General features: G+C 47.5%; 1 protein-coding gene across 1 annotated transcript; it reads right to left on the bottom strand.

Moving 5' to 3' along the window:
- Positions 1–9,045: 9,045 nt before the first annotated feature.
- LOC121838209 lies at positions 9,046–11,989 on the bottom strand. The gene is made up of 5 exons (XM_042294305.1): positions 11,941–11,989; positions 11,497–11,529; positions 9,750–9,842; positions 9,262–9,484; positions 9,046–9,088 (listed from the first exon to the last, which is right to left on the bottom strand). The coding sequence occupies exons 1-5, from the start codon at positions 11,987–11,989 to the stop codon at positions 9,046–9,048; spliced, it is 441 nt and encodes a 146-aa protein (XP_042150239.1).
- Positions 11,990–26,713: the final 14,724 nt, after the last annotated feature.

Below are 26,713 nucleotides of genomic sequence, written 5' to 3'. Positions count from 1 at the left end.
TATTTTTCCCCTTTCTTCGTGGTATTCCTCTCTCGTATCAATCGAGAGGAGCCACCGCAGCCTTGATGAGATGTCATCCCATGTCGGCCTGACGTCGGTTTGACATTCCACCATGGCAGTGCGCGCCACCCGAATGGACTACACACCCAGCAGGACAATTGCCTGGGCTACGCCAGAATTGTCGCCACATCCGAGGTGCGAATACTTAAAGGTTAGCCACTCGATTTCAAAATGCTGCTAAAATGGCACCCTGAGTTCGTCCCAAAAGAGGGACGCGTTTGAGCACTCGACGAAGACGTGCTGTACATCTCACTCGTGCCAGACAGGTCGCAGTTCATAGACTAGGGGTCGAAAACACCCCTCGCGTCCAACCAGACCTTTACAGGCAGCACCTCGAGGTGGTGTGGGACGAAGAAGTCCTTAGTGGGTGCCGGGACAAGGAACCTCCGCACCCGCTTGAAGAGCCCGGCTGCGGAAAGGGGTACCGGCTTCATTTTGTACAGGGGAACTGGGAGCACGATGGCGAGTGTGTCCCAGTACAGCGTCTTGCGGCTGGCAGCAAGGAGGTATTCCGATGAGAAATAGACCTGGAAGAACTCCACTGAGGCGGCGATTTCTGCGTAGAACCGCAGGCCCGCTCCCCTGGTGGTGCGACCTGTGGTACTAACCATCCATCTGCCGAGGTACGGGTTGCCAAGGTGATGTAGGGCACTTAAAAAGAGAGGATCCCGCCTGTCTCTGAAGAGAACGAAGTTCTGCACGTGGAGCTTCAGCACCACGTTCACAAGGCCCAGACCTCCGACCACCGAACTGAGGAAGAGGTTGCTGCACCACGTCCTCTCCATCGTCGACCTCCAGATGAAGCTCGCCCAGCTTCGGTGAATACGATTCGCAGCTGACTCGGGACAAACGGCAGCTTGTGTCCAGTAGAGTACCGCTGGATATGAAATAGAGTTGCAGACGTACGATCTATTAAAGTTCGATAACCGCCTGCCAAACCACGGGGAGAGCTTCGCCTGAATGGCGTTGGCCTTCTGACGCCACTTTTCCACTGTGGGCCAACGTTCTCCAATCGGGGCTCCCAGGTAGCTGTCAACCGTTGTTCTCCGTTCGATGTCTGCAAAGACTGCTTTGTAATTGCGTTGTAACCATTGCTTATATGGCCGTCCGCTGGCTTCACTCGTGCTGCAGCGACCAAGCGGAGAAACATCTCGCGCTAAAAGCGGGACTAACATAGCACGACCGCTTTTATCTTGCAGTTAGATTGCTACATATTCAAAATAAGCATTCTTTACCCTTCCAATAACATTTTTACAGTTGTTTTATACTCAAAGCGCATGTTTCTGCCACTGCCGAGCTACTCCGTTGTACTTACGAAGCCAAGACGATTAAATACCTTGGCACATGTTGACATCCCAACACGAACGTAAGTACTCGCGCTTTGACAGCTTTGAGCTGTGATTCTAGTTATCCGTGGCGTTTTCAATACGCTTCCACTATACCGACCGGGGTTGCGGTCACCGAGTGCGACTCACGCAGTTCTCGAGCGCGCGGCAGCGTCGAAGACGCGATCAACGGCGATGTCGTAGACGCCGCCAGTGGCAGTGGTATTTCTTTGGGGCGCGTTTAGGAGAAAACCATGACCAACTCTATAAAGGGCGACCAGGCCAGCTCTCCCCTCTCTACAGGAGTGTGTGTACCGAAAAATACCACGTGGCCACGGCTGGGAAGAGCGATATCCGCCAGGCGCCGCCCTGTATCATCTCCAAATGCGCGCGGTCACACGCGACGGGCGGCGGCTGTGTTGATAAAACCCACGAGTTTGCTCGATCGTAACTTTTTCTGTCGACAACCGCATAGCTTTCTTTACATGTTCTGTAAGCAGAGTAAAGCCCCAGCGCTTTCTATTGCCGGTCTATTAATTGGGTTATTTATTTTTGTCCCTTGAGAAGAGCTAAGTTGATATGAAGCCAACGGAGACAAATGGGAGTGTTTGCTTCTCAGTATAGCTTCGAGCCCTGTAACGCGGCCACACGTACACTGTTTTTTCTCATTCAATACGACCGGCTTCAGTTTGATACCTTTTGTGAAGAATGCACACCCAGAAATACTCCAAATTTCAATAAAAATATATTAGTTTCGGTTTTCGGATATGGCTCTTGCGCGCTCATATTTTTTTTTCGTCAGGCCAGCAGTGAACATACTGTTGTATACTGGAATAAAACGTATGTTCAATCTTTTGAAATAATGTTGTAGAAAAGGCAAAAGCGTAAATATGTTTAAAATAGACCATTAAAATAAGCAAACTCATAACAATGGTTAAAATAGGAGAGACAGAGACAAGCGCTATATTTACTCTTATTATTTTATTTTCACTAGGACACAGACAACTAACTTCTTTATTTGTGACGCACTTACTCGAAAACAGTAGCGAATACAGTAAACAGTATCAGATGCATACACGACGTCTGACATGCTCACAATAAAAATATACACCCTGTCAACAAGATTCGCGAGCTCGCAACCTTAACACGTGAACATCATTCCATCCGATGAATGACGGCTGATCCGATAGATAGGTATATCCACATCACTGCATAGTTAACTAAACGCTCGAATTGAGGAAGGTTATATACAGCGTCCAGCATTCGCAACACGGCGTGTAAAGGATGACGCTCTCCACACCTTTTTTGTGGTATGAACATGAAGAGAACTTATCTTCTCTGTATGCTACATAGTTTAGTGGGCAACTGATTCGCGTTCTGCCTGGCAAAATATTTTCTTCAGCCAGTCGTTCCGGATCTCTGTCACCGGAAACTCGTTGAAAGCGACCCCCGTTGAAGTCCCCGTGCTCGACTTGCATAGCGGCGTACAGCAGAAGACCATCAGAACCCGTCGTTGAGTGCCACTTTACCATTAACGTTGAGCTATTTTACAGCAGCAAAACCACGCGTCCACGCGTGCGCGTGCCAAAAGACACCCTGCACTATACTCCGTTTCATACTTAGCGTGCAACGCTGTCAAAGCTACTGGCCCGAGCGTGGGACTTGATCTCGTTGATCATTTGCACGCTTTCTCGCGCAAACAAAACCATAGATGAAGCCACGCGCTCGCGCCAGTAGCTTTGACAGCGTTGCACGCTAAGTATGAAACAGAGTATAGCCTCCCCAGGCTTCCCGAGCGAACTATGCAGCGGGGAAAGTGGAGATTCTAAGCCGCGGCAGCGGGAGTGGCGGGAACAAGGCGAACTAAAAAGAACTGAACAAGCAAAACAAAAAGCGGCGCGCAGAGGCAGAAGAAGGTGAGCTGGTCGGAAGCGCTGCCATTGGCAGTGGTATTTCTTTGGGGTGCGTTTACGAGGAAGACTACAAATGTTGAGGCTTGGGCGAGTTTGTACATACTTCGGAATTAAAAACAGCGCGAAAAGGCGAGGACCAGAAGAAGAAGTAACGCGGACGCAGCGCTGCGTCCGTGTTGCTTCTTCGTCTGGTCGTCATCTTTTCGCGCTGTTTTTAATTCCGAGGAAACCTGCTTTGGGACCCGTTCCCAGAGCCCAAGCCTAATGCTTGTTTTGGGTGTGCGTATGCGTAGTGGCGGCGATGTTATTTCTTTGGGTTTGCGCACATTATTCCCAACGGCACATGGCGGGCTTCCACGACCTATACACCAAGTCATGTTTAAAACAAACCGGAGCGCCCATCCCGGACGCCACCGGCGCCACGCATGCGCGGTGGACGGTGGGCAAGAAGCCCGCCGTCGCCCATAATCAAACCATTTAATTGCGTCCTGGTCGGTGTCGGTAGAAGTCCCCCTGCTTTTTTTTTTTTTTTTTTTAGGTTGGAATTGCTGATTCTACGTCCTCCTAACAATTTCTAACTACTTGAGCGGCTTTAGCAAAACTAACGAGGCAAAACTTTGCGTGAATATTGTGAAAGGCGGGGATCCGTTTCGCGTGGAGGGCGCAGAATGGGCTCTAAAGCCTGACTACCACGGTGAGATTCTACTCGCTATTTTCAGTTGCGACGTCGCTCGGGCTGCAAAAGCGTGGACCGTAGCTGAGATAGTGGACGTCGATGCTGAAAGCCGCAAGTAGAATCGGTCATTACAAGTCGGTGATGGCCACTGGTAACAATGATCAACATCTTCTTGTATCTACTGTTTAGACTTAGCCCTACTTACCCCAACCAAACTTGAAAAGTGTTTTGAGGCCTGCACTTAGTTGTTATCGCAATTACCGAGTCAACGTTTCGTTTACGGGCCGCTGTCGTTTGAGCGAGCTGTCAACAAAAAGTAGACAAGTTTGAAAGAGCAGACGACAGTTCGAACGCATCCGCAATGGAGTGCAAGCAAGAAGCATCGCGTTCCCACGTCAACAAACCATCGGAATGTCACGTTGTCGGCGTCTGTGTGAGTCTGCATACTCTTTTTCGCGTTGGAATTGTTGATTCTACGTCCTCATACCAATGTCTTACCACTTTCATCTCCTGACCGAAATTACCAAGGCTTGTTACGCCACTTAACTCTGCGTAAATGATTTGACGTGCGGCGATTCATTCGCATGAACGCCGCAGAATGGACGCCAAAACCATGATGAGATTCCTCTATCTAATTGCGGTCGCTACGTCGCTCGTCCCGCAAAAGTGTAGAAGTTAGCGGCGATGATCGACGTCGATACTGAAAATCGGAAGCGGAAACAGACCAAGCGTAACAAGTCGGTGATGGCCACTGCTACCAATGATCAACATTTGGTATCTACTGTTTACACCGAGCCTACTTAAACCTTTTGAGGCGTTCAATTTCTTTCTTATAGCAATTACCAGGTTAAAGTTTAGTCTACGAGCCGCTTTTGTTTGAACGAGCAGACGACAAAAAGCAGACAAGTTTGAAAAAGCAGAAGAAAATTCGAACGATCAGGCGGCCGTGTGAATTTGAAGATGCACTGAACCCGTGGGTGGTCCGGAAAACTTGGCGGTTTTCTCTCGTTCATGTTGGAACAAAACATACATCTGGCGACCACAAAGTGCTGCCCGCACAAGCAATCGTAGTTCGACAGCGTCTGGCTTGCCCTTTTCACAACTACTATCCACGTTCTTGAACGAACGGAGAGGGCAGAAACATATGAAAACATGACCTTCAAACCTTTCCAGACTCTTTTAGTACAGTCCCCGCCGCAGCACTTTGACAAAAAGGCAGGTTTTCTGTCTGGTTTTCCCCAAAAGAGCACAGGAATGCATATCTTGCACGGCGACTTCGGCCCACCGCCCCAGACCGGAAGTGCGCCCGATGCGCCACCACCGCGGCGTGACGCAGGAGAGTTGAGTTCGCGTATAAAGGCAGCTCGGACTGCTGACCATGCCCCTTCCCACAATATAGGATGGTCCCTGGGAGTATTCGATTGTATTCTGAAACGGTAAGTGTACCGCCTAAAGCGCGGTTCAAACAGACTCGGAATACGGAATACGGGAGCCGGAACCCGTACTAACGTAATTACTTCTCGCCCCCGTTACGGATCCAAGCTTCGCGGTTTGGTTTGAACGGCGCACTGCCAGGCGCGCCGTTCAAATTAGCTTGAGCAGCTTCCCTCGCGTTGGAGACGGGCGGGAAGTTCATCGTCGCAGCCATTCTTGCAAGTAAGCACGGAGCCATAGAGTAATATAGTAAAACGTAAAGAGTGGCCACTCCCATAGACCCCAGCGGCCCACTCAACTACCAGCACTCCTAGCGGCCGCCGTGAAATTTTTCTCGACTTCCTGTTTGGATGCTTTCGGTTTCGTTTTTTAACATGAATAGAGTCACAGAATACTAGTAGTCAAATGAATGGATAACTATTAGTGCTTCCAACTGTATTGTGCGGTAGCTTGCGCCACCTAGGCGGTCGTGACTAACTACAAGTTTAAGGACAGAACGAGCGGCGCGGGTTGGTAAGAGGTAATTAAACTTGAGGAAGAAAACGAGAAGGACGGACACCTTACAAACTTCCAACTATGGTTGTCCGTCCTTCTCGTTTTCTTCCTCAAGTTTAATTACAATTTTAAATTTGGTTACGGTTGCTAAATTAGAATTTACTTGGGCGTTTTAGCTGTGTATTCAACAACTCAAAAGCACGCTTAAATTCATTTGCAATTTCAGGACAGACAGGTAATGAGGTAACCATGTACAATCCCAATATAAAATATAAAACTATGTCACGGAACAGGAAAAAAGGGACAACCAACAGAAGGCAGCAATTAACAAATATTAAAAATCTTATTTTGGCCACGATGATAACCATAAAAAATAGTCACTTTACATAAAAAACAGAAACAAAAGACCGTGAAAATTATTTTTGCACTTAATTGTTTCAGGACGTATTACAAAGAAGATTTGTCAGAAAAACCTCATCAGCCTTTTTGTACAGGTTTGAGGGAGGAAACATCTAAAAGTTCACAACTGACACCAAAACCGGGTGACCCAATACGAAGATCCATACCAATAAAGAAACATTGAACACGAACACACTAGAAAAAACATATCAAGTGGTTCTGCAGTCGCTCGTAAAGACTGATCGACTGCTGGCCTGCAACCTGGTCATTACAAATTATACCTGGAACTGCTCGGCGTGCAGTGTGCACCGTTCTCTTAAGTACCGTCTTTTCCGGACTATAGTCCACACACAGGGTAGTGGTATAGTCTTCAGAATCCACACAAATTTGTTTGCGTACCCACACAAACAAATTCCCCTAAGTAGATCGCTGTGTAAAATGCCTGCCTTGTTAGTGTACAAAAACTTCTAGTATCAATTATTAAGGCACAAAAAGAGTTAGCATAACAAATCATTATTTAACAATCCGTTATCCACAAATTCCGTCGCATCTATCATAAGGAACAATCTTCTAAAAACAAATCCTGGTATATTCCACACCTGCAGATTGTCCCCACAACATAAAATTACAATTCAAAACATGACTAGCCCGCGGCCATTGTCCAAACAATATGACTCTTCTTGCCTATGCACAAGCTGCACATCAAACTAAAGCAGCAATCGTGAACAAGACCAGGAAAGGCTCAATGACATCCAAGTTGCGTGACCAATGTACAGGACTATGCATAATAGAAAAATGACAACTCTCCCATTCAACATGGCCATACATAAAAATACAAGGCCAAAGTATTTTGAAATTAGACATACACTAATATAGCCAGGTGGCCTGCGACCCAGCTTTAAAAAAGTAATACCAAAAATGCTTGACACTCGGTTTGCACTGCTCAAATAAAGCTTTCTTCGCACCTGTAACACATATGTAATAAAATGCAAAACTAATGCTAAACGCATGTTTAAATTTATACTACCCTTTGAACTTCACCAGTTGTGCCCCAGAGACGCAAGTTTGGAGCCTAACTCTGTCTAAATTCCGGTTAATAAAGCGTATATGCCAGCAGAGACGTACTCTGCAAAACATCTTTAAAAACTTCGTATGGCACTCCTTAGTGCAAAACATAAAACTGCCAACGTCCACGAGTTTGGCATACAAAATACCACAGACATTACGAAGGTGCGCCACTCTTTCAATGACAAAAAGGAAGTGTAACTCAAGCTGCTGGATATATCTGAAGGCAGCTTCTGAGGGCACGGTCAGGTTTCCAAAAAGCTTCCCCGGGATGTGGTACGCTTTAAGCATTGTAAAATTCTGATGAGGATGGTACAGGGTGTCATGCTCATTGTTCAACAATTCCGAACATGAACAACCAGGCGCAGTCTTCTCAGCAAAAAGTTTTATCAAAAATCCCGCGACATAGTACGTTGCAGATTCATCAATGATGTGCGAGTCGTCATGTGCCGCCAGTTTTGCAATGTTGTCTAGCGGAGGAAAGTTGTCAGGCGGGACAGATTCGACAATGTCTGCAAGCGATTCACTTTGAAGCGAAAATGGCGACAACTCCTGAAGGAGCCCAGACCCGTCGTCTTCGACATTACCCTTTTCTGAAAGCTTGAAAAGCTTCTGAATCCCAATGTTCTTCAGCCCAGAAGTGAACTGAGACACATTGGGATTTGTATTGCAGCCTTGCTTCTGCCTAATACGCCCAAACATGTTTTCAAGCGGATCTTGCTGAAGACGCCGGGTCAGCAGAAACTGGAAGTCGTAGTTATGAGAAACATCTTCCCAGAGCAGCAGAATGGCTTTAATAGTGACATGCCAGCCTATGATGGTTTGTGGCTGGCGTCTCCCCTCAAACGTCCACGCTGCAATCCAAGGAAGCTGCTTCTCAAGGAACTCAACTAACTCAGAATTTCCCTTCCGAATTCCATGTCGCAACTTTTGCTCTGTTTTTTTGCACCTCGAACTGTTTAAACAGTCAAAAAGCTTGTCCATCCGATCGCAAAAGTATGCCCTAGACATGGCTGCCTCTGGAAGTTCTTTTGCGTACACAAGAGACAGCAGTGCGACGCATACCGAGGCGCTCAGAACCTGTGTGGCCCGTTTGACTTTCATGTTATTGAAAGGCTTTTGGTAAATGTGCCGGTCAGTCAGCTTTGCTGCCAATCGCAGCCGCATCTCATGTGTTGAATGATATAACTGTACTATGTACGTCCAATCCACAACTTCATTTTCGATGTGAAGCCTGTGCGCTTGCACATTGTTGCGAGTTGTTTTTATCAGGTGTGGAACATCGAAAATGAAGTAGACACGTTCATTTTTTACAGTAAAATATGGCTGACTGACCGACACACCCAACTGATTTGCCAAACTGACGTTGGAGGCCCCTTGGTCGCATATGACAGCCTTTACAGTAATTCTGATGTCATTTAGCTGTTCGATCAGGGATGTCAGCAAGTTACGAAGTACGGTCGATGGCGTCGATGTATGACCAATAGTGTAGGCGACAGGCTGAACCCACCTCTTAGAAATACCAGAGAGTAGGACAACCAAGGCTCGGTCTGCGATTGTGGAAGTGCGTTCGATGCCATCGTCCGTAAATCCTTGAACGACATCCTGAGTGACATCATAGGCCAAGTTCTTTTTTAGGACCATCTCGTCAAAGATGAGGGTACAGACTCGGTACCATTCATTCCACGACTGCGTCTTGGTCGAGATAGACGACATTACGCCTGGAATAATTCCGGGTGTCATTTTGATATTACACAGCCACCTTCTCAGGGAGCGCCGAGAAGGCAGAGTGAAGTGTGTGGACAAAAATCGGTACGCTTGCGGCCCACAGAAGTTTAGGTGCAAGGCAAACTTTTTTAGCCACAGCGGAAATCTTTTCCCCCTGCCCTTCGACCTCAGTTTCATATGACTTGACACCAGCTGGAATACCTCCTCAGTGACATGAGGGCGAATCATGGCGAGGGCTTCTGTAGCTGTCTGAGGCGCCTTCTGCTCTTGCTTCCGCAGTCTTGTGATGGCCTTCCTGTAGCGCGAGACCTTGGCTTGAAGACGCTTTATGACGTCCTTAGGTCTCACTGCTGACTTGCGGAAACTGGGCGTGGAGGCGCGTGAAATAGCTGGAACCAAGAAACACAATATTAGCCAGCTGAGAAACAATATATGTGGCCATAGAGTTGAGCTTGTCCACTCAACTCTGCATTATATTTATATAATGTGAAAAATCAACACCACCTTATATTTATGAGTATTAAACTTTTAGGTCATTAATGCCTGTTAACTAAAGATATCCAGAAGTAATGCCAACTTTCCATTTGCACAGAAGAATCTTACTCATGAAAAGCATAGAGACATCCACATAAGCAAATTAAATTAGACACTTACAAGCCTCGGCTGATTCAGAGCTGGCAGAGGAGAATGGTGTCACTGGGCTGAGGTCTGAAGGCGTGCCGTACGAGGAACTGGCCTGCACGAGATCTGCAAGGAGTTGGTTATCAGAAACAAGTTGTTGCTTCAAACAGAGTTGCTTCCTCACCGTGAGCTGCCCTGGACAGGGTGACCGGCTGGCTGTCCGAAGGTGTGCCATGCGAGGTGCTGGCCTCCGCGAGATCTGCAAGAAGTTGGTTATCAGAAACAAGTTGTTGCTTCAAACAGAGTTGCTTCCTCACCATGAGCTGCCCTGGACAGGGTGACCGGCTGGCTGTCCGAAGGCGTGCCATGCGAGGTGCTGGCCTCCGCGAGATCTGCAAGAAGTTGGTTATCAGAAACAAGTTGTTGCTTCAAACAGAGTCGCTTCCTCACCGTGAACTGCCCTGGACAGGGTGACCGGCTGGCTGTCCGAAGGCGTGCCATGCGAGGTGCTCGCCTCCGCGAGATCTGCAAGAAGTTGTTTATCAGAAACAAGTTGTTGCTTCAAACAAAGTTACTTCCTCACCGTGAGCTGCCCTGGACAGGGTGACCGGCTGGCTGTCCGAAGGCGTGCCATGCGAGGTGCTCGCCTCCGCGAGATCTGCAAGAAGTTGTTTATCAGAAACAAGTTGTTGCTTCAAACAGAGTTGCTTCCTCACCATGAGCTGCCCTGGACAGGGTGACCGGCTGGCTGTCCGAAGGCGTGCCATGCGAGGTGCTGGCCTCCGCGAGATCTGCAAGAAGTTGGTTATCAGAAACAAGTTGTTGCTTCAAACAGAGTCGCTTCCTCACCGTGAACTGCCCTGGACAGGGTGACCGGCTGGCTGTCCGAAGGCGTGCCATGCGAGGTGCTCGCCTGCGCGAGAGCTGCAAGAAGTTGTTTATCAGAAACAAGTTGTTGCTTCAAACAGAGTCACTTCCTCACCGTGAGCTGCCCTGGACAGGGTGACCGGCTGGCTGTCCGAAGGCGTGCCGTGCGAGGTGCTGGCCTCCGCAAGATCTGCAAGAAGTTGGTTATCACAAACAAGTTGTTGCTTCAAACAGAGTCGCTTCCTCACCGTGAGCTGCCCTGGACAGGGTGACCGGCTGGCTGTCCGAAGGCGTGCCGTGCGAGGTGCTGGCCTCCGCGAGATCTGCAAGAAGTTGGTTATTAGAAACAAGTTGTTGCTTCAAACAGAGTCGATTCCTCACCGTGAGCTGCCCTGGACAGGGTGACCGGCTGGCTGTCCGAAGGCGTGCCGTGCGAGGTGCTGGCCTCCGCAAGATCTGCAAGAAGTTGGTTATCACAAACAAGTTCTTGCTTCAAACAGAGTCGCTTCCTCACCGTGAGCTGCCCTGGACAGGGTGAACGGCTGGCTGTCCGAAGGCGTGCCGTGCGAGGTGCTGGCCTCCGCGAGATCTGCAAGAAGTTGGTTATTAGAAACAAGTTGTTGCTTCAAACAGAGTCGATTCCTCACCGTGAGCTGCCCTGGACAGGGTGACCGGCTGGCTGTCCGAAGGCGTGCCGTGCGAGGTGCTGGCCTCCGCAAGATCTGCAAGAAGTTGGTTATCACAAACAAGTTGTTGCTTCAAACAGAGTCGCTTCCTCACCGTGAGCTGCCCTGGACAGGGTGACCGGCTGGCTGTCCGAAGGCGTGCCGTGCGAGGTGCTGGCCTCCGCGAGATCTGCAAGAAGTTGGTTATTAGAAACAAGTTGTTGCTTCAAACAGAGTCGATTCCTCACCGTGAGCTGCCCTGGACAGGGTGACCGGCTGGCTGTCCGAAGGCGTGCCGTGCGAGGTACTGGCCTCCACGAGGTCTGCAAAAAACAAGATGAAGTCACCTGCAATTAACAAAATGTTGGATACGAAAGCAGCAGTGTTGGGGGTGTAACACAGCAGTCAACACGTTCTGGACATTGAAACAAAAACAAAACATTCCTAGATGATGGGAAGGTTTGGAGCTAGGGAAGCTCCAAAACCAATGATACTGAGACTAAGTGAACACACGATATTGTGATGGAGATACGCCAACATGACACGATCGCCTAAACGTGGCCATACCACTGATGCTAGATAGAAGTAAGAGTAACGTCAGAGCTTACGAAGCAGTAAAAGTAGAGTTACATGTAAGCCAAGTTTTTCTACTAATATATTTTGCATACATCGGGAAGTGAATAAAGCATTACCACGACATATCACAGACTGCCAGTGTTCCTGGGGACGAACACTGGGCATTGCTGTTTTTGTGAGCCTCGTTCGTCCAGGGTCCATGAAGTCGTGTACAGTGAAGTGGTCGCTGCACACGTAGTAGCTCGCATATAGGCGCGCCGCCGGTTTGTCCATGAGGTCATGTCTCTTGGCGTACTCGACCCACGCCTTAGACCTGTGACATGTGGTACAGGTATATAAATGCCTGAAGATGACTTGGACATTAAAGTGCCAGAGGCGGTTAATACATAGGCCATCTCTGCTTAACTGGAATGCCTCTGTCCCTTCATCACAGATATATAATTTTATTTGTTCCTTCGAAGTTATAGGATGTCACAAAAAGAACAGCAGAAATTTTCAATGACAACTATTTTTGTTCATGATATATTCAGTGAAGTGTTACGTCTGTGCTGATGTGAAGGCAAACACACAGTAGTGTCCTATACATTATTTTCTCATAAGTACAGGCTATGTGCGAGATTACGAAGTACAGTTTTAAGAAAAATGAAATACATAACAATTCCACGGCTGGTAAGTGACTGTGTTACTTAACCACCTTAGTGTAGTTTGAGCAAAACTTGGTACTGTGAGTACTCCAGAGCTCTGTTCCTTCGTCTCGCCTGTACTGTTTTTATTCATCCCTGTGCAAAAGAACTCGCCCAAGTTTTTCCCTTACTACAGTTTTGAAACTAGTTTTGAAGAAACAAACGTTCCGTTTTTCGCTTTGACAGCTGAACAGTCATCCAGTAAGTTTTTAGAACAAAGACAGGTGAAAACCATGGCTACCTGCTGTCCCGTGGAACCCGGAAAAACTTTGTTCCCGGTTTCTTGCACGTTCTTCCGTTGTTAGAGCACCACCCTACGCAGCAGTAGCTACCGTAGCTGGGCATTTCGACGGCGTGCGCTGCAGAAAACAATTTACAGAATTGGCGCCGTGAGATTCTGATATGCCTGCGAAAAGGGAGCTGGTCATGACGCAATAAACTGTACTAATATACAAAACACAAGGTCAAGTTCGTACTGTATAAATCACGAGGTAACCACGGTGCACGAACAGCGCCCTTAAATAAAAAGATGAATTACATGTTAGTATACACCAACTCGGACGACGTGAAACCAATGCTTCGGCGCCTCATGATACTATGGTTCACTATGGTGCTCCCGCATACTCCAGCGCGCAGGGTGCACCGAATTACGCTGATAATCGGATGCCTTGCTCACCTGTGATTTCATTTCCCCGAGCTGGCTGTTCTCGACCAGATCAAATTAAAAGCACGGCGCTGCGGTATGTACTTTCAACATTAATAAGGACAAAACCTCACGCAAAGAAGGAAAAACTCGTGCGAGTAGGATGAAGAAACCACACCACATTGAGCGAAGCCTCTAAGGACCTCTCTTTGGCGTCACCGACTCTCGGCCCCCGCAGAAACTGTGTGCACAGCTCCATTTCACCGTAAGTGCCAAAAAAGAAACAACTACGAGAGACAGCTCGACGCTTTAAATGAGCATGTAATGCACGCGCGTTTGAGAAGTGAAAGCTGGAAGGAATCAGCGGCGCTGAAGACAACGCGCACGTGTTTGCAGCGTCAGACGCTTCTGCCCTGCCGCATTTCACGCTATGAAACCTGATGGAACAGAGAAAAGCGGTGAGCCCGAAAGACGCTGACGCCCAACAGACACGTGAAACACTCGTCATGTGGTTGCGTAATAGTGTTTTGAAATGGCTCACCTTTTCCACAAAGTGAACGCCGAGAAATCGTTGACGACAGGAACAGCAGACAGACCGCCCGAGCCGCCGAGCCCAACACCCAGGGAGCCTGGGCAGGCTGCTGTTATGGCGGCGTTTTGCCCAAGCGGAAGTCGCAATCATTGGAATATTTTTCTGTGACCTTCGAAGCTACTAACAATTTTAAAAGCTTCTAAATTAAGATAGAACAATTTATGAACGGTGCAAATATAACAAATATGTAAATAAATAGGCACTATGGCGCCAGCTGGCGGCTGCCGTGAAACCTACTTTCTGGGCCGCGATAGGGTCCGAGTGGCCACTCTTTACGTTCTACTATATTACTCTATGACGGAGCTTCTGAGGCATTTGCACGCGGAACCAGTGTTGCCATCTTTTTTTTTGCGCGCGCCGCTAAATTGAGACCAGGAAGTCACTAAACAGTCGTTAGATTCGCCGGGAGGTCGCTAAACTATTCGCTGAATTCCAAAAGCTTATTAAACCCTTTTAAAGTAAGTGAACTTTAAATAATCATATCTCAGGTATTTTGAGAGGTTAAATTTACACTGAAAAACAACTAGGACTTTTTTATTTGTAATGTCTTTTTGGGAAACGGCTGGGCGGTTAGTACGAAAGTACGAATAAGAAACAGGTACTTGTTATTTTAACACGGAAATAATAGGTCTGTTTGATTCGGCCAGAAAGTTCTGAACTAGTTCTGTCCGAGTTCAGAGGAGTGCAAGAGTCGTGCACCGGCGGCGCAGAACCAGTGCAGCCGCCGCGCTAGGACTGGCGCTGTGATCGGCTTTCCGAGCGGAAGCGCGGAGTGTTGTCTGCATCGGTTGGCTCTTGTTTCTGAACGCCAAGTTGTATGCTATATTTATTTAGTCGCGGTTTGATGAGACCGTTCGTGTTTTTTTTTTAGTTTTAAGGTATAATAACGGAATCGTTTCTGTGAATCTTTTTTTTTCCGAGTGTACTAAAAACGTTTTCTGCACGAAGTGTGTTTCTGTCTGCATTCTTAACGGCCGTTCAGTTCCTCTCGTTTCCATAAGCGCTCGTGTCCTTCACATTCATTTCGCAATAGTAGACTCACTCCAAGTCTCTCGAGTTTCGCATTTCGACGATAGGTTCGCGGCATCAGGATGATCTTGCGTCGGGAGTCACTGGCGGCAGCGCGCGGTCGATAGCGGTCACCTCGAAGACGAAGGCCTGACGATAGCGTTTTGGCCAAGACAGTTATCGAACGTAACTTTGGCGTCAAGCCGAAGCGTTTATGCTAATTCTCAAGAAAGAACTGCATGGAACTACCAAGCAAACGCCGATTCTCGGGGTCGCTTTTCCCAGGCTCGTTAGTGGGCGTCCAAATACTAGCGGACAGAGCATGTAGTATTATACCCAGCTACGGGGCATGCGAGGGCCAATGTACTAAATACCAGACCTCTGCAATGTAGCGGAGTCGTCAGTATATGCATTTAAGAGCACCTGAAGGCGGGGGCTATCAAGAGTGCAATTCCTTTCCCGTGTTGGTGAGGACGAATATCAACACTGTGGATCCCCAAATAGCATAAAAAAGAAACAATTTACGTGAGCCAGTATTTCAACACTTACCACAAAGAACCAAACCTACACGAGCAGGTGCCTAAAACGCTTTCAGAATATCATAATCAATCGAATTTCTACTCTTGGTTAGGATCTCAATTCAGCGTCCACCGTGGGTACGTTCTTATCATAAATGAGAGAAAATGCAACGCCCGTATCGGCGTTATTGTTAAAAATCGCAGACATTTCAGCAAGAGCAGCGAAAAATGGCACCGCGAGCAGAGACGGACGAGGAGTGTCGTCTGCTATCGCCGTCTGCTCTTGTCGTCTGCTTCTGCACGGACGCTGAACTGACTCCGGAGCCAGTGCAAGGTTTTGAGGAACTTGGTCTGAACTCGTTCAGAACTGGGATGAATCGGACGCGCCAGCGCAGCGGCCGTGCAACTTCCGGTTGAATCGAATGCACCGATTCCTGCACTGCTGAACTAGTTCAGCCAGTTGAGGCGAATCGAACAGACCTATTGACTGCTTTGTCTTCAAGAACAGTTCAACGGAACAGTCCGGAAGAAGAAGAGTTCTTCCTCGATGGTGACTGCACTCAAGTCACCCAAAATCTGCCGATGTCGACGGTTCGTTGCCAGCTTTGTAGGCTTCAGCTTTGTCAACTCGCCAAACAACTTCTGGAAGTTCGTAGTCGAAACACGTCTTTGCGTGCCTCTTGAGGTTAGCTCTTATAGTCAGGATGACGTTTGGCGGAGAGCACGTGGGTACGTGGGTGCGGAAGAGATGGTCTGCAGTGTTAACAGTGTTGACATGTTTTTAAAGTGCGCCACTAAATTGAGCATATACTCAAGGCAAACTCGGCTAGAGAAGCTAAAAGGTTTAGCGCTTGTGCATCTCTAAAATTGTTCAAAATAACAAGATTACTGTTGAACACCAAAGTCGCTAAAAAAGTCGCTAGCCGCTAAATTAAAAAAATCCGCCACTAAATGTATAGAAAATCGCTAAATCTAGCGACGAAATCGCTAAAATGGCAACACTGCGCGGAACCACGTGAACGCCGGTGGCAAGGAGGGCGGAGGAGGGAACCGCGCCGCGCTGATTGGCCGCGGAGAAAATACGGAAACCTACGTCACGACACGGAAAGGAGAAAAATTAAAATATTTCAACACTTAACTACGGGTGCCGGAAACCGTAATTACGTCACCGCCCGTACGGAGGGAGCGCTGACGTCACTACGGGTTCCGGCACCCGTATTGGTATTACGGGCCTGTTTGAACCGCGCTCAACTCTCAGAGTTTAGCAGCAAATGTCCTTAGCTGTCAGTGGCTCAGAGGCACCTAGACGCTGGCCAATACGGTATTATTCGTATTTCTGTGGGGTGCATATTTTTTACAGAACTTTTTGCCGATGTGTAGTGAAACAGCTGGTAGAATCAAGAGTTCTCTGTGAGGTTTCAGCCATGAACCGCGCTAGCGCTGCCCTTATTTTGGGCATTGGGGAGTGGTGATCTGTGCCTCAGGCTGACAGTAAAAAGTTATTTTATTCTGTTTTACCACGATGCAAATTGTGTGTGAATAATAAAAAATCATGCAAAATGAAGAAACCTTGCTCAGAATTTAAATTTCTATAGTTTGGCTAAGGTAGATTGTGTGAATAAGAAAGTGCATTACAATACCTCAAATGTCTTTTTACAGCTACCACCGTGTCCACATCCTGGATGATGGAAGTACATAAATTGGTCCCAGAATGGTGGTTGGTCAGGAGAGCGAATGAAATATTTTCATACTGGCCACCGCGCAAGCAGCAGTACCAAGTGCTAGCTGCAATCCGACAGAGGGAACAGATCACGAGGGCTATGTCTAATTACCCAATTAAGATCATTCACTGCTACGGAAAGCATGCATTCCTTTTTTTTTTTATTTCAGCTGATATTTGGAATTATTCCTTTTTATGCAGCCATCCTACAGCCTGCTTTAGATAACATAGATGCAGCTGCAAACACATCAAATCTGAACTCTGACGGGCCAGATCCAACCCCAAGGTGTTTTAAGATCGGGAGACCTGCTCCCTGTGCGTAAACCAGTGAATCAGATGGTCTACTAAGACGGTGATTTCCCTACACACCCCTGGGGGCTGTGTACACCCCACTTTGGGTTTCTGAAGGCGCCCCGTTAATTCACAACGACTCCTCTATACTCGAGGCCCCCCCCCCCCCCCAATCTCCCAACGCCCCAACCCACACCCTCCGACCCCTCCCCCCCCTACCCTAAAAATCTAGACGCGCCCCTAATTTCAGTTTCTGGGCAAACCCCTGTACTTAGAGAAGGATCTTGTTCTGGTATAAGGCTGCCGAAAGTTTCATCTGCGTTTAGCTGTGCCCAACTTCTCTAAGATACTGACCTACCATTTTGCAAAAAGATAATGAGTGGCTCTTAAGTGTCTCCGAAGCCACAAACCACAGCCGCTGATTCGTCGACGGATTGAGGCATGACACGGCACGATTGGCGGAAGGCGCGGCGAGGTGGGGAGCAGGAGTATTCGCACTCGTGCTCCCCTGCCTTAGCCGGAGATGATGTGCACGGAACACACGCAATGAGCTAAGCGATGACGAACACTATTAATGATGGCACTAAAAACAGAAGAAACCCTATGCCTAACCAAAGCAGCAGCGAGGCACGAAACCATAAACGTTTAGACATGTCGTATGTAAATTGCAGGGACATTTGCAGACCAATATTTTACTTCCAAACAGTATGGTTACAGTTCCGCATTGCCGTATCGCAATCCTACAAATAATTCTCTACGTTGGCAGTTAACCGCGTAAAATATATTGGTATCAGTTTTTAAAGAGCACTGCGAACTTCCCCGAGATATTTCTTAGCGGTAAGTAATTTTTTGGACCATTTCCCCCTTGAAAATGTAATTGAAATTCCGAAGCACCTTTTTTTTTTCGCGCTGTTTTCAACAAGGTAGAGGGGGTTAGGCGATAAAATGATACCCCCTTCCCCTGACTGCCACCATGTTGTACACTTCCTTGACTACGCGTCCTCCGACTTTAGCTTTTACGCCTGGATTTGAACTAAGTGTCGAACACAGGCCATACTTTATTATGTCTAATAACAGTAATGACAAGAAAAGCTTTCCTAATTTGTTTCAACGCAAAAGAAGAATCTGACATCACAACCTTACGAAGCAGCACACAAGGAGACAGTTATTCAAAATCCAAACACTGAAAAAAATACACTCACACAGCGCTGAACAATACTGATTTGTATTTCAAACTTCCTCTTCTTTGACCCCAAGGAATCGGTTGCCAAGGAAGAAAAGGGTAAGGACAAGGCAAAGCAGGGAAGGCGAAAGAAAAAGAAAAGGGAAACAGATGAATAGAAAAGGAAAAATAGAAGACAAAGAAAAGGAAAATAAAGGAGAATAATACTAGTACATCAGAGTCCAAGGGTTACAAAAATTACAAAAATAATTACGAAATTAATCACGAACAGGTATAGACCTGGTGATATGCTGTCCTGCTGTCGACTACACTCTCGACTTAAATAGTTTGAGTGATGCAAAAAGTCCAAGAGTTACAAAAATTAGTTGTTAAATAATATCAAATGTAATCAAAAACGAGTGGTTATACTGGCTTACTGTCTTAAACACCTTCTGTCTAAATAATGCAGCTCTTTCTCAGATAAAGCTAAGGACGGAGGGTTAACGCATTGGCCTTCCCGTCTTGCAATGTTCTCCGCTTCAATAACTTCTCGGTTAAGCTGGTTTTTACTCCTGCCTAACACAGCACAGTTGTCCAGTCGCCCAAAACAGCCGCAATCCCTGCAGTGAATACCTAGGTGACCGAAGTTGGCATTGGCAATGTTGTTGTGTTCTCGCAGGCGGTCGTTTAAACACCGCCCCCGTCTGTCCAATGTACTTTTTTCCACAGGAAAGGGGAAACGAATAGACTACCCCTTCAACACATGGGACAAAGTTGGATCTGTGTTTCTTCGCGCAGCTGACGGTGCTGATTGAGGAGGTGTTTACTTTTTTGCAGAGGCTGTGAAGTTTGTGTAGTGCTTAAAACACTACATTCACATTTACTCTGTTTGCTATTTTCTTTAGACCATGCGATAGATTGTGCATATATGGCACGACTACCGGTCTGGTTGTCCTGTCTCTGGGTATTTTTTCGGCGCTACCGAGCTTGATTTCTCTGAGGAGAACCTCGGTTACTGACGTCAATATAGGTAGAGGATATCCAGTGGACATTAGCCTTGATACTTATACGTCGAAGCTCGTCTGCATTGAATGTAAGCATGGCTTGCTAATAGAGTTCTTAAGGCATGACCTCACTATACCTCTTTTCACAAGCTTGGAATGTGCAGAGTTGAATGGTAGAAGAGGTTTTTTTCCCCTGGGCTCATAGGACCAAATGATGTGATATGGTAGCACATACAGTCGAAGATCCAGGAATCATAATGATATTTCGACCGGCATTTCGTAGGTGAGTTCCAGGGGATTCTTACAGTTCTTGAAATTGTTGAGGACTACCGAGGTTCTCATCAGAGAAATCAAGCTCGGTAGCGCCTGAAAAATACACAGAGACAGGACAACCAGACCGGTAGTCGTGCCATATATGCATAATCTATCTCATGGTCTAAAGAAAGAAGCAAACAGAGTAAATGTGAATGCAGTGTTTTCAGCACCACACAAACTTCACAGCCTCTGCAAAAAAAGTAAACGCCTCCTCAATCAGCACCGTCAGCTGCGTAAAGAAACACAGATCCAACTTTGTCCCATGTGTTGAAGGGGTAGTATATTCGTTTCCCCTTTCCTGTGGAAAAGAGTAGGTTGGACAGACGGGGCGGTGGTTAAACGACCGCCTGCGAGGACACAACAAGAACATTGCCAATGCCAGCTCCGGTCACCTAGGTATTCACTGCAGGGATTGTGGCTGTTTTGGGCGACTGGACAACTGTGCTGTGTTAGGCAGGAGTAAAAACCAGCTTAACTGAGAAATTATTGAAGCGGGGAACATTGCAAGACGGGAAGTCCAGTGCATTAGCACTCCGTGCTTAGCTTTATCGGAGAAAGAACTGTATTATTGAGACAGAATGTGTTTAAGACAGTAAGCCAGTTTTACCACTCGTTTTTGTTTACATTTGATATTATTTAACAACTAATTTTTGTAACTCTTGGACTTTTTGCATCACTCAAACTATTTACGCCGATAGTGTAGTCGACAGTAGGCCAGCATATCACCTTGTCTATACTGTTCGCGATTAATTTCGTAATTATTTTTGTAACTTTTGTAACTCTTGGACTCTGTTGTACCAGTATTATTCTCCTTTATTTTCCTTTTTTTGTCTTCTATTTTTCCTTTTCTATTCATCTGTTTTCCTTTTCTTTTTCTTTCGCCTTCCCCCCTTTGCCTTGTCTTTCCCCTTTTCTTCCTTGGCAACCTATTCCTTGGGGTCGAAGAAGAGGAAGTTTGAAATACAAATCAGTATAGTTCAGCGCTGTGTGAGTGTATTTTTTTGGGTGTTTGGATTTTGAATAACTGTCTACCTGTGCGCTGGTTCGTAATGATGCCTTACCAACTCGCCCAATCTGCAGTAGTGACATTGCAAAGCTGCAGACATCTCTGCGGTGGCGCCAGTGCAAGCTGCCAAGCATGACACGGTTTTACTGCTTTTTAAAGGGACCTCATAAATGGTCATGAGTGACCACCCCGCATGGAATTGTCTCTAAACGCGCACAAGGTGTAATGGGATTTTCTTGACACAACTATGCCGGCTTTCCCGCTGAATGGGATCCTTACACTATCGCGTAAATGGGAGAAGCTCAAATAGCTTTTCATATTGCCCTTATTGGAGCTAACCACTGATCTGTGGGGAAAAATTCAGGTTATTCCTTTCTTAGTAAAGCTAAACAAAAACTAAAGCGATCTCTGACGCCAGCAGTATTGAATATTAGTTTAAGACATCTTTTATGGCGACCGCAAGCAAAACGTTCCCTCAGTTTTGCGAAAATCTCTGTTGGTTTCGTATGGTCACATGACAAGTAGCCAAAAGTGTAGTCAAAAGTGGGGAGGGGGATTATTTTAGGCTCTTGTATGGGATTCTGGTTTAACGCCCTAAAGGCCTTTGGCCCTCAGAAGGGACAAAATTTGGCTGCTGGTCTTACGCACTGTAAAAAAAGGAGGCTTATCCTCATTTCATTTGTCGAAGAACGGCCGTGGAGGGGTGGAATGCCCCTCTGTTTGCCTGCGGCGACATCACGGCTTATAAATCCTGTGCTTCGTCCTCGTTGCCATGATGAGAGTAACCTCTTCCCATCGTCTCGCACAAACCATCACTAAAAATGAATGATAAATCTACATTCTTGATCCGGCCGGACAGCATTGGGTGAAAAGAATCCCGGCGATACCGACATAGATCCCCTTCCTGAGCCTAACCGTGGGAGAGGAACGCAAATTGATAACTTTAAGGAAACTTCTAGCGTTGTGTTTTCACGTCATACAGCAACTACTACGGACAAAACCATATAGTGATATGACTTTCTGATGTAGCCCGGCTTAGTAAAGGCGAGAAAAATTGCTGCAAGAAGTCTGGGCATCCGCGGTTGGTGTTGAACACAACATATCCTGCCATTCTGAAAAAAAAAATAAAGGCTTTGTTTCTGAAGCCCTTCCTACCAGTGGAAGAAACTGGTTTGGGCGGATTGAACCCATTTGAGGTAATTTTGCGGGGCATTTGCTGCTGCATTCCTAACCTGTCGTCTAGTATAGTGTGTGATTTCCTAGTTTTTAGTAGAAACCGGTATATAAATGAGAAGGAACTAAAGGCACTTATATAAATGAATCAAAGCTGGTTCACACAATTTTACTGCATTTGATTGAGTGCAAATGCAACCGCTTACAACCTCGTATGACAAGATGGTGGCATCTGCGGTATTACGCAAAGAGCAGCGTTGGCAATAGAGTACCTAAATGTAAGGGGGGGGGGTGCATTGAGCGAGGATTGGGAATGCCTCCCCTTTCATTTTGAAACGGTCAGTGCGTTGTTGATGCCATTGGCATAATCCCACAGATTCTGCCTTGCTGTCGTAAGCAAAAGCAGTCGCTGCCGCACTCGTTTAAGCTCAACTCAAGTATGTGAACCAGCCTTCAGGAAGTACGAAGTTTGAGGCACGTCCATACAGATGGCATTTCTTATTATGTGGGAACCATGTCAGATTGCAAAAGAGAGTCAATCACAAAAACCGAGGAAAAAAATAGCATCTTTTACAATGCCCTTGATAACGATTTCTTTTTGCTAGCCTCAAAGTTCTTTTATGACTTTGCCTTATTGTGTCTTCCATTTCTTTTATCATGCAGCTGATATGGCTCAACTGCAGGACATGTTGAAAAGACAAACACAATTTCATGCAGGTAAGGAAATATATATTCAATGCTTGAATCTGATTATGACAAACCTTACAAAACATAATACTCATGCAGCATATCAGCTGTTTTGCAAGTTTATGATATATGCTGCATCCCAGGTAGCACACCATGTCGGCCGATACTGGGATTACGTCGGCCAGTACCGGGAGCTGTACGGCGGATCCCGGCCAGGGACGCCGGTAAGAAACCGATCCCGGCCGATATCGGGGACTCGTTGTCTAAACTGGCCAGCGCCAGCCGGAAAGTTCCCGATACCGGCCGACATCGTTTTCTTGCTGTAGTCACCGGCCAGTCTAGCCGTGGAGCTTCCGGTGACTGGCCGATATCGTTTTCTTGCTGTAGTCACCGGCCAGTCTAGCCATGGAGTTTCCGGTGACTGGCCGACATCGTTTTCTTGCTGTAATCACCGGCCAGTCTAGCCATGGAGTTTCCGGTGACTGGCCGATATCGTTTTCTTGCTGTAGTCACTGGCCAGTCTAGCCATGGAGTTTCCGGTGACTGGCCGACATCGTTTTCTTGCTGTAGTCAGCGGCCAGTCCAGCCATGGAGTTTCCGGCGACTGGCCGATATCGTTTTCTTTCTGTAATCACCGGCCAGTTCAGCCACGAAGTTTTCGGTGACTGACCGACAACATTTTCTCCCTGCTTTCACATGCCATTCGAGCCATGCAAGTTTTGATATGTAACCGACATGGCTTTTTCGCTGATATAGAAACTATATGATGGTTACAAATAACCATTATGTTGGACATATGTCTTCAATATGCTAAAAGATGACACCTAATATTATCCTTGGCCAAGTATTAACGCCGCGTCATCCTTAAACCAGTTAACAAAGGCTTATTTCTGTTTTGTTAAAAAAGACGGTATCAAACATGGCTGTGGAACGAAAATTTGATTTGGTTTACATCTATTAATTTTTTAGAGAGCAGCTCTTAGACGCCCGTTTCCGGCTTGAGCGGCATCGCCGTCGCAGTCGCCGTCGGCGTAACCGCGGGTTGCATTATGGGAAACGTCCCATAATGCAACGCGCGAGTCTTACTTGTGACCCGCGCATTGCATTATGGGACGTTTCCCATAATGACGGCGTGTCTGACGTCATGAGGGTCCCGCGCGTTGCATTATGAGAAGCGTCCCATGATGCAACGCGCGGTCGGCGACGGCGACGCCAACATCGCCGTCGGCGTAACCGCGCATTGCGTTATGGAAAACGTCCCATAATGCAACGCACCGTCTCATTTGTGACCCGCGCATTGCTTTATGGGAAGCGTCTCATTATGCAACGCGCGGGTCGGCGACGCCAACGTCGCCGTCGGCGTAACCACGCGTTGAGTTATGGGAAACGTCCTATAATGCAATGTGCAGTCTCATTCGTGACCCGCGCATTGCATTATGGGACATTTCCTATAATGTCGTCACAATTGACGTCACGTGTGACGTCACAAGGGTCCCGCACGTTGCATTATGGAAAAAGTCCAATGATACAACGCGCGGGTCACTCGTGACCCGCGCGTTGCATCGTGGCGGCGAAACTTGCTTTCGATGAGTTGGGCATTTTTACTGCGGCACTGCGCTTCCGTAAAAATTTCCACATGTTCTCAACGGCAAATCTCAGGGCTTACACAGGGGTTTAAAGAGCTTCTTCGACGAATGAGTACGAACGAGTAGAAAACGTGTCTGCAGCATGTTGCCACCAGCCTCCGCAACGCTCCAAAAACGCGATTTTTCAACATGCAAAATCGCCGATCGGTGGCTTCACTCTCGCGCTGCAGCTGCAGCGACCAAGCGGGGATGCGCGATCCAGCCCTTTGCCCAGGCAGATGCCGAGCGCTCCGCGCAAGCGGTCGTTGAGCGGTCGGCCTCAGTAAGCGATCCACCCTGTTGCACGCGCTGCCACCGCTTTCATAGCGTCTGCCCTCGCTTTTTAACAGTTTCGGTTCAAAAATGTTGATTGTTACTACTTGATTAACGGTGACCCCGACGTTAAGACATAATTTATTTTTCCCTACAGTTATATAAACCCGATGAATGAATGTATTGTACTTTTGAATGTATTGTACATTCGTGAAAAGTCAGATAATCGAAAACTCAAGCGGCGCATTCGGTCACGGCGTGATAGCATGAAAGGAAACTGCTCAATCGAAACCGAAACTGAGTGGCCAACTAGTTCCCAGAGAACACTCCGTTGAAACGTCGCGTATTTCTTCCTGCCCCCGTTTTCTTTTTTTTTTTTTTTTAGAGTAGCACAGTAGCACGATTATATATTTGCGAATTCGTGTTCAGACTAGAAAACACCTCATCCAGCATCGAGCCAGCTGTTGATAGACTTTGCTAGAAAGCCGATCCAGCATCCAATCCAAAGCCGGACAAGGTGAGCAAACACAAATGGCGAGCGGGACGTTGGCGTGGTTTGCGGCATGTTTCAGGTACGGTGGCTCCAGGGTTGAAAAATTGTATGTGACCGTGGTGGCGAGTGAAAGCGCTGCATGTAAATCTATGCGGGGCAGAAGTCGCTCGAAGTTACCGCCTGTGCTTTGATTTTGATGTTCGTGTTCTGTCGGTTTCGTTGTATGTAGGCCTAGTGAACCAACTTCCGCTCAACGCTTGCTGGTGGTTGACTCGACGGTGTTGACGGCCCTTCGCCGTATCCCGACGATCGTTTCGTCGGCATGTCCCGCAAGACGGGGTAGCCGTCAAGTAAGAGAAAGTACGAGCAGCAGGAAAGGGATGCGGCCGCGTATTATTTCGTAGTGGCGAGCGGCGGCACTTTTCTGTTTACGTTCGCGCACGTTTTTGCATCGGCTTCTGCCCGTTCGTAGTGTGCCCTTAGCCTTTCGTCGCATCGCGCTGTTTCCACGCTTCGAGCATACCTTCGGGGCTCCCGGCCGAGTATGGACGAATGTCGCGCCGCTAGCCCGGCGAGACGGTGACCGGTCGGCGGGGCGGCCTCCGTGTGTTGTTGTAAGCGTTGAAGTGAAATTCAGGAGAGGAGGGGGGGGGGGGGAAATAGAGTCAATCGTGTACGCGCGCTAGGCGCATTTGTCGCTGACTTGGGGTAGGGTGAGGGGAGAAGATAGAAGTAGGAGTCGGGCGTCAGGAGCGTCGTCTCACCGTCCCGCTAGCTCGTCATCCCATCGTCGCTCTTAATCCGTGAGTGAGTGAGTGTGTGAGTGAGTGTGTGTGTGTGTGTGTGTGTGTGTGTGTGTGTGTGTGTGTGTGTGTGTGTGTGTGTGTGTGTGTGTGTGTGTGTGTGTGTGTGTGTGTGTGTGTGTGTGTGTGTGTGTGTGTGTGTGTGTGTGTGTGTGTGTGTGAGAGTGAGTGTGAGAGTGAGTGAGTGAGTGTGTGTGAGTGAGAGTGAGAGTAAGTGAGTGTGTGTGTGTGTGTGTGTGTGTGAGTGAGCGTGTGAGTGAGTGAGTGAGTGTGTGTGTGTGTGTGTGTGTGTGTGTATGTGAGTGAGTGAGTGAGTGAGTGAGTGAGTGAGTGAGTGAGTGAGTGAGTGTGTGAGTGAGTGAGTGAGTGAGTGAGTGAGTGAGTGAGTGAGTGAGTGAGTGAGTGTGTGAGTGTGTGTGTGTGAGTGAGTGAGTGAGTGAGTGAGTGAGTGAGTGAGTGAGTGAGTGAGTGAGTGAGTGAGTGAGTGAGTGAGTGAGTGAGTGAGTGAGTGAGTGTGTGAGTGAGTGAGTGAGTGAGTGAGTGAGTGAGTGAGTGAGTGAGTGAGTGAGTGAGTGAGTGAGTGTGTGAGTGAGTGAGTGAGTGTGTGTGAGTGTGTGTGAGTGTGTGTGTGTGTGTGAGTGGTGGACTTCACAACCGCGCGTTGTGAAGTCCACCACCGGCATGGCACAGGGCCCCGTCCTTACCTAGCGTGCCGTCATATGCAAGGAATGTATACTCCGTTCGCCCCTAAGCTGAGACTAGAATCTCCGCCTTCAGTGCGAGCTCGCTGGCTTCTGCAGTCCTTTGGTTGCGCGTGCCTGCGTGATCGCACTTGTGTTAGCAAGGGCAGAAAGCTTGCGTTGAAGGCGGAGCTTCTAGTCTCAGCTTAAAAA

This window comes from Ixodes scapularis, unplaced genomic scaffold (genome assembly GCF_016920785.2).
Source record: "Ixodes scapularis isolate PalLabHiFi unplaced genomic scaffold, ASM1692078v2 PGA_scaffold0__279_contigs__length_252992795, whole genome shotgun sequence".
NCBI lineage: Eukaryota > Metazoa > Arthropoda > Arachnida > Ixodida > Ixodidae > Ixodes > Ixodes scapularis.
This window is presented reverse-complemented; position numbering and strand designations above follow the sequence as displayed.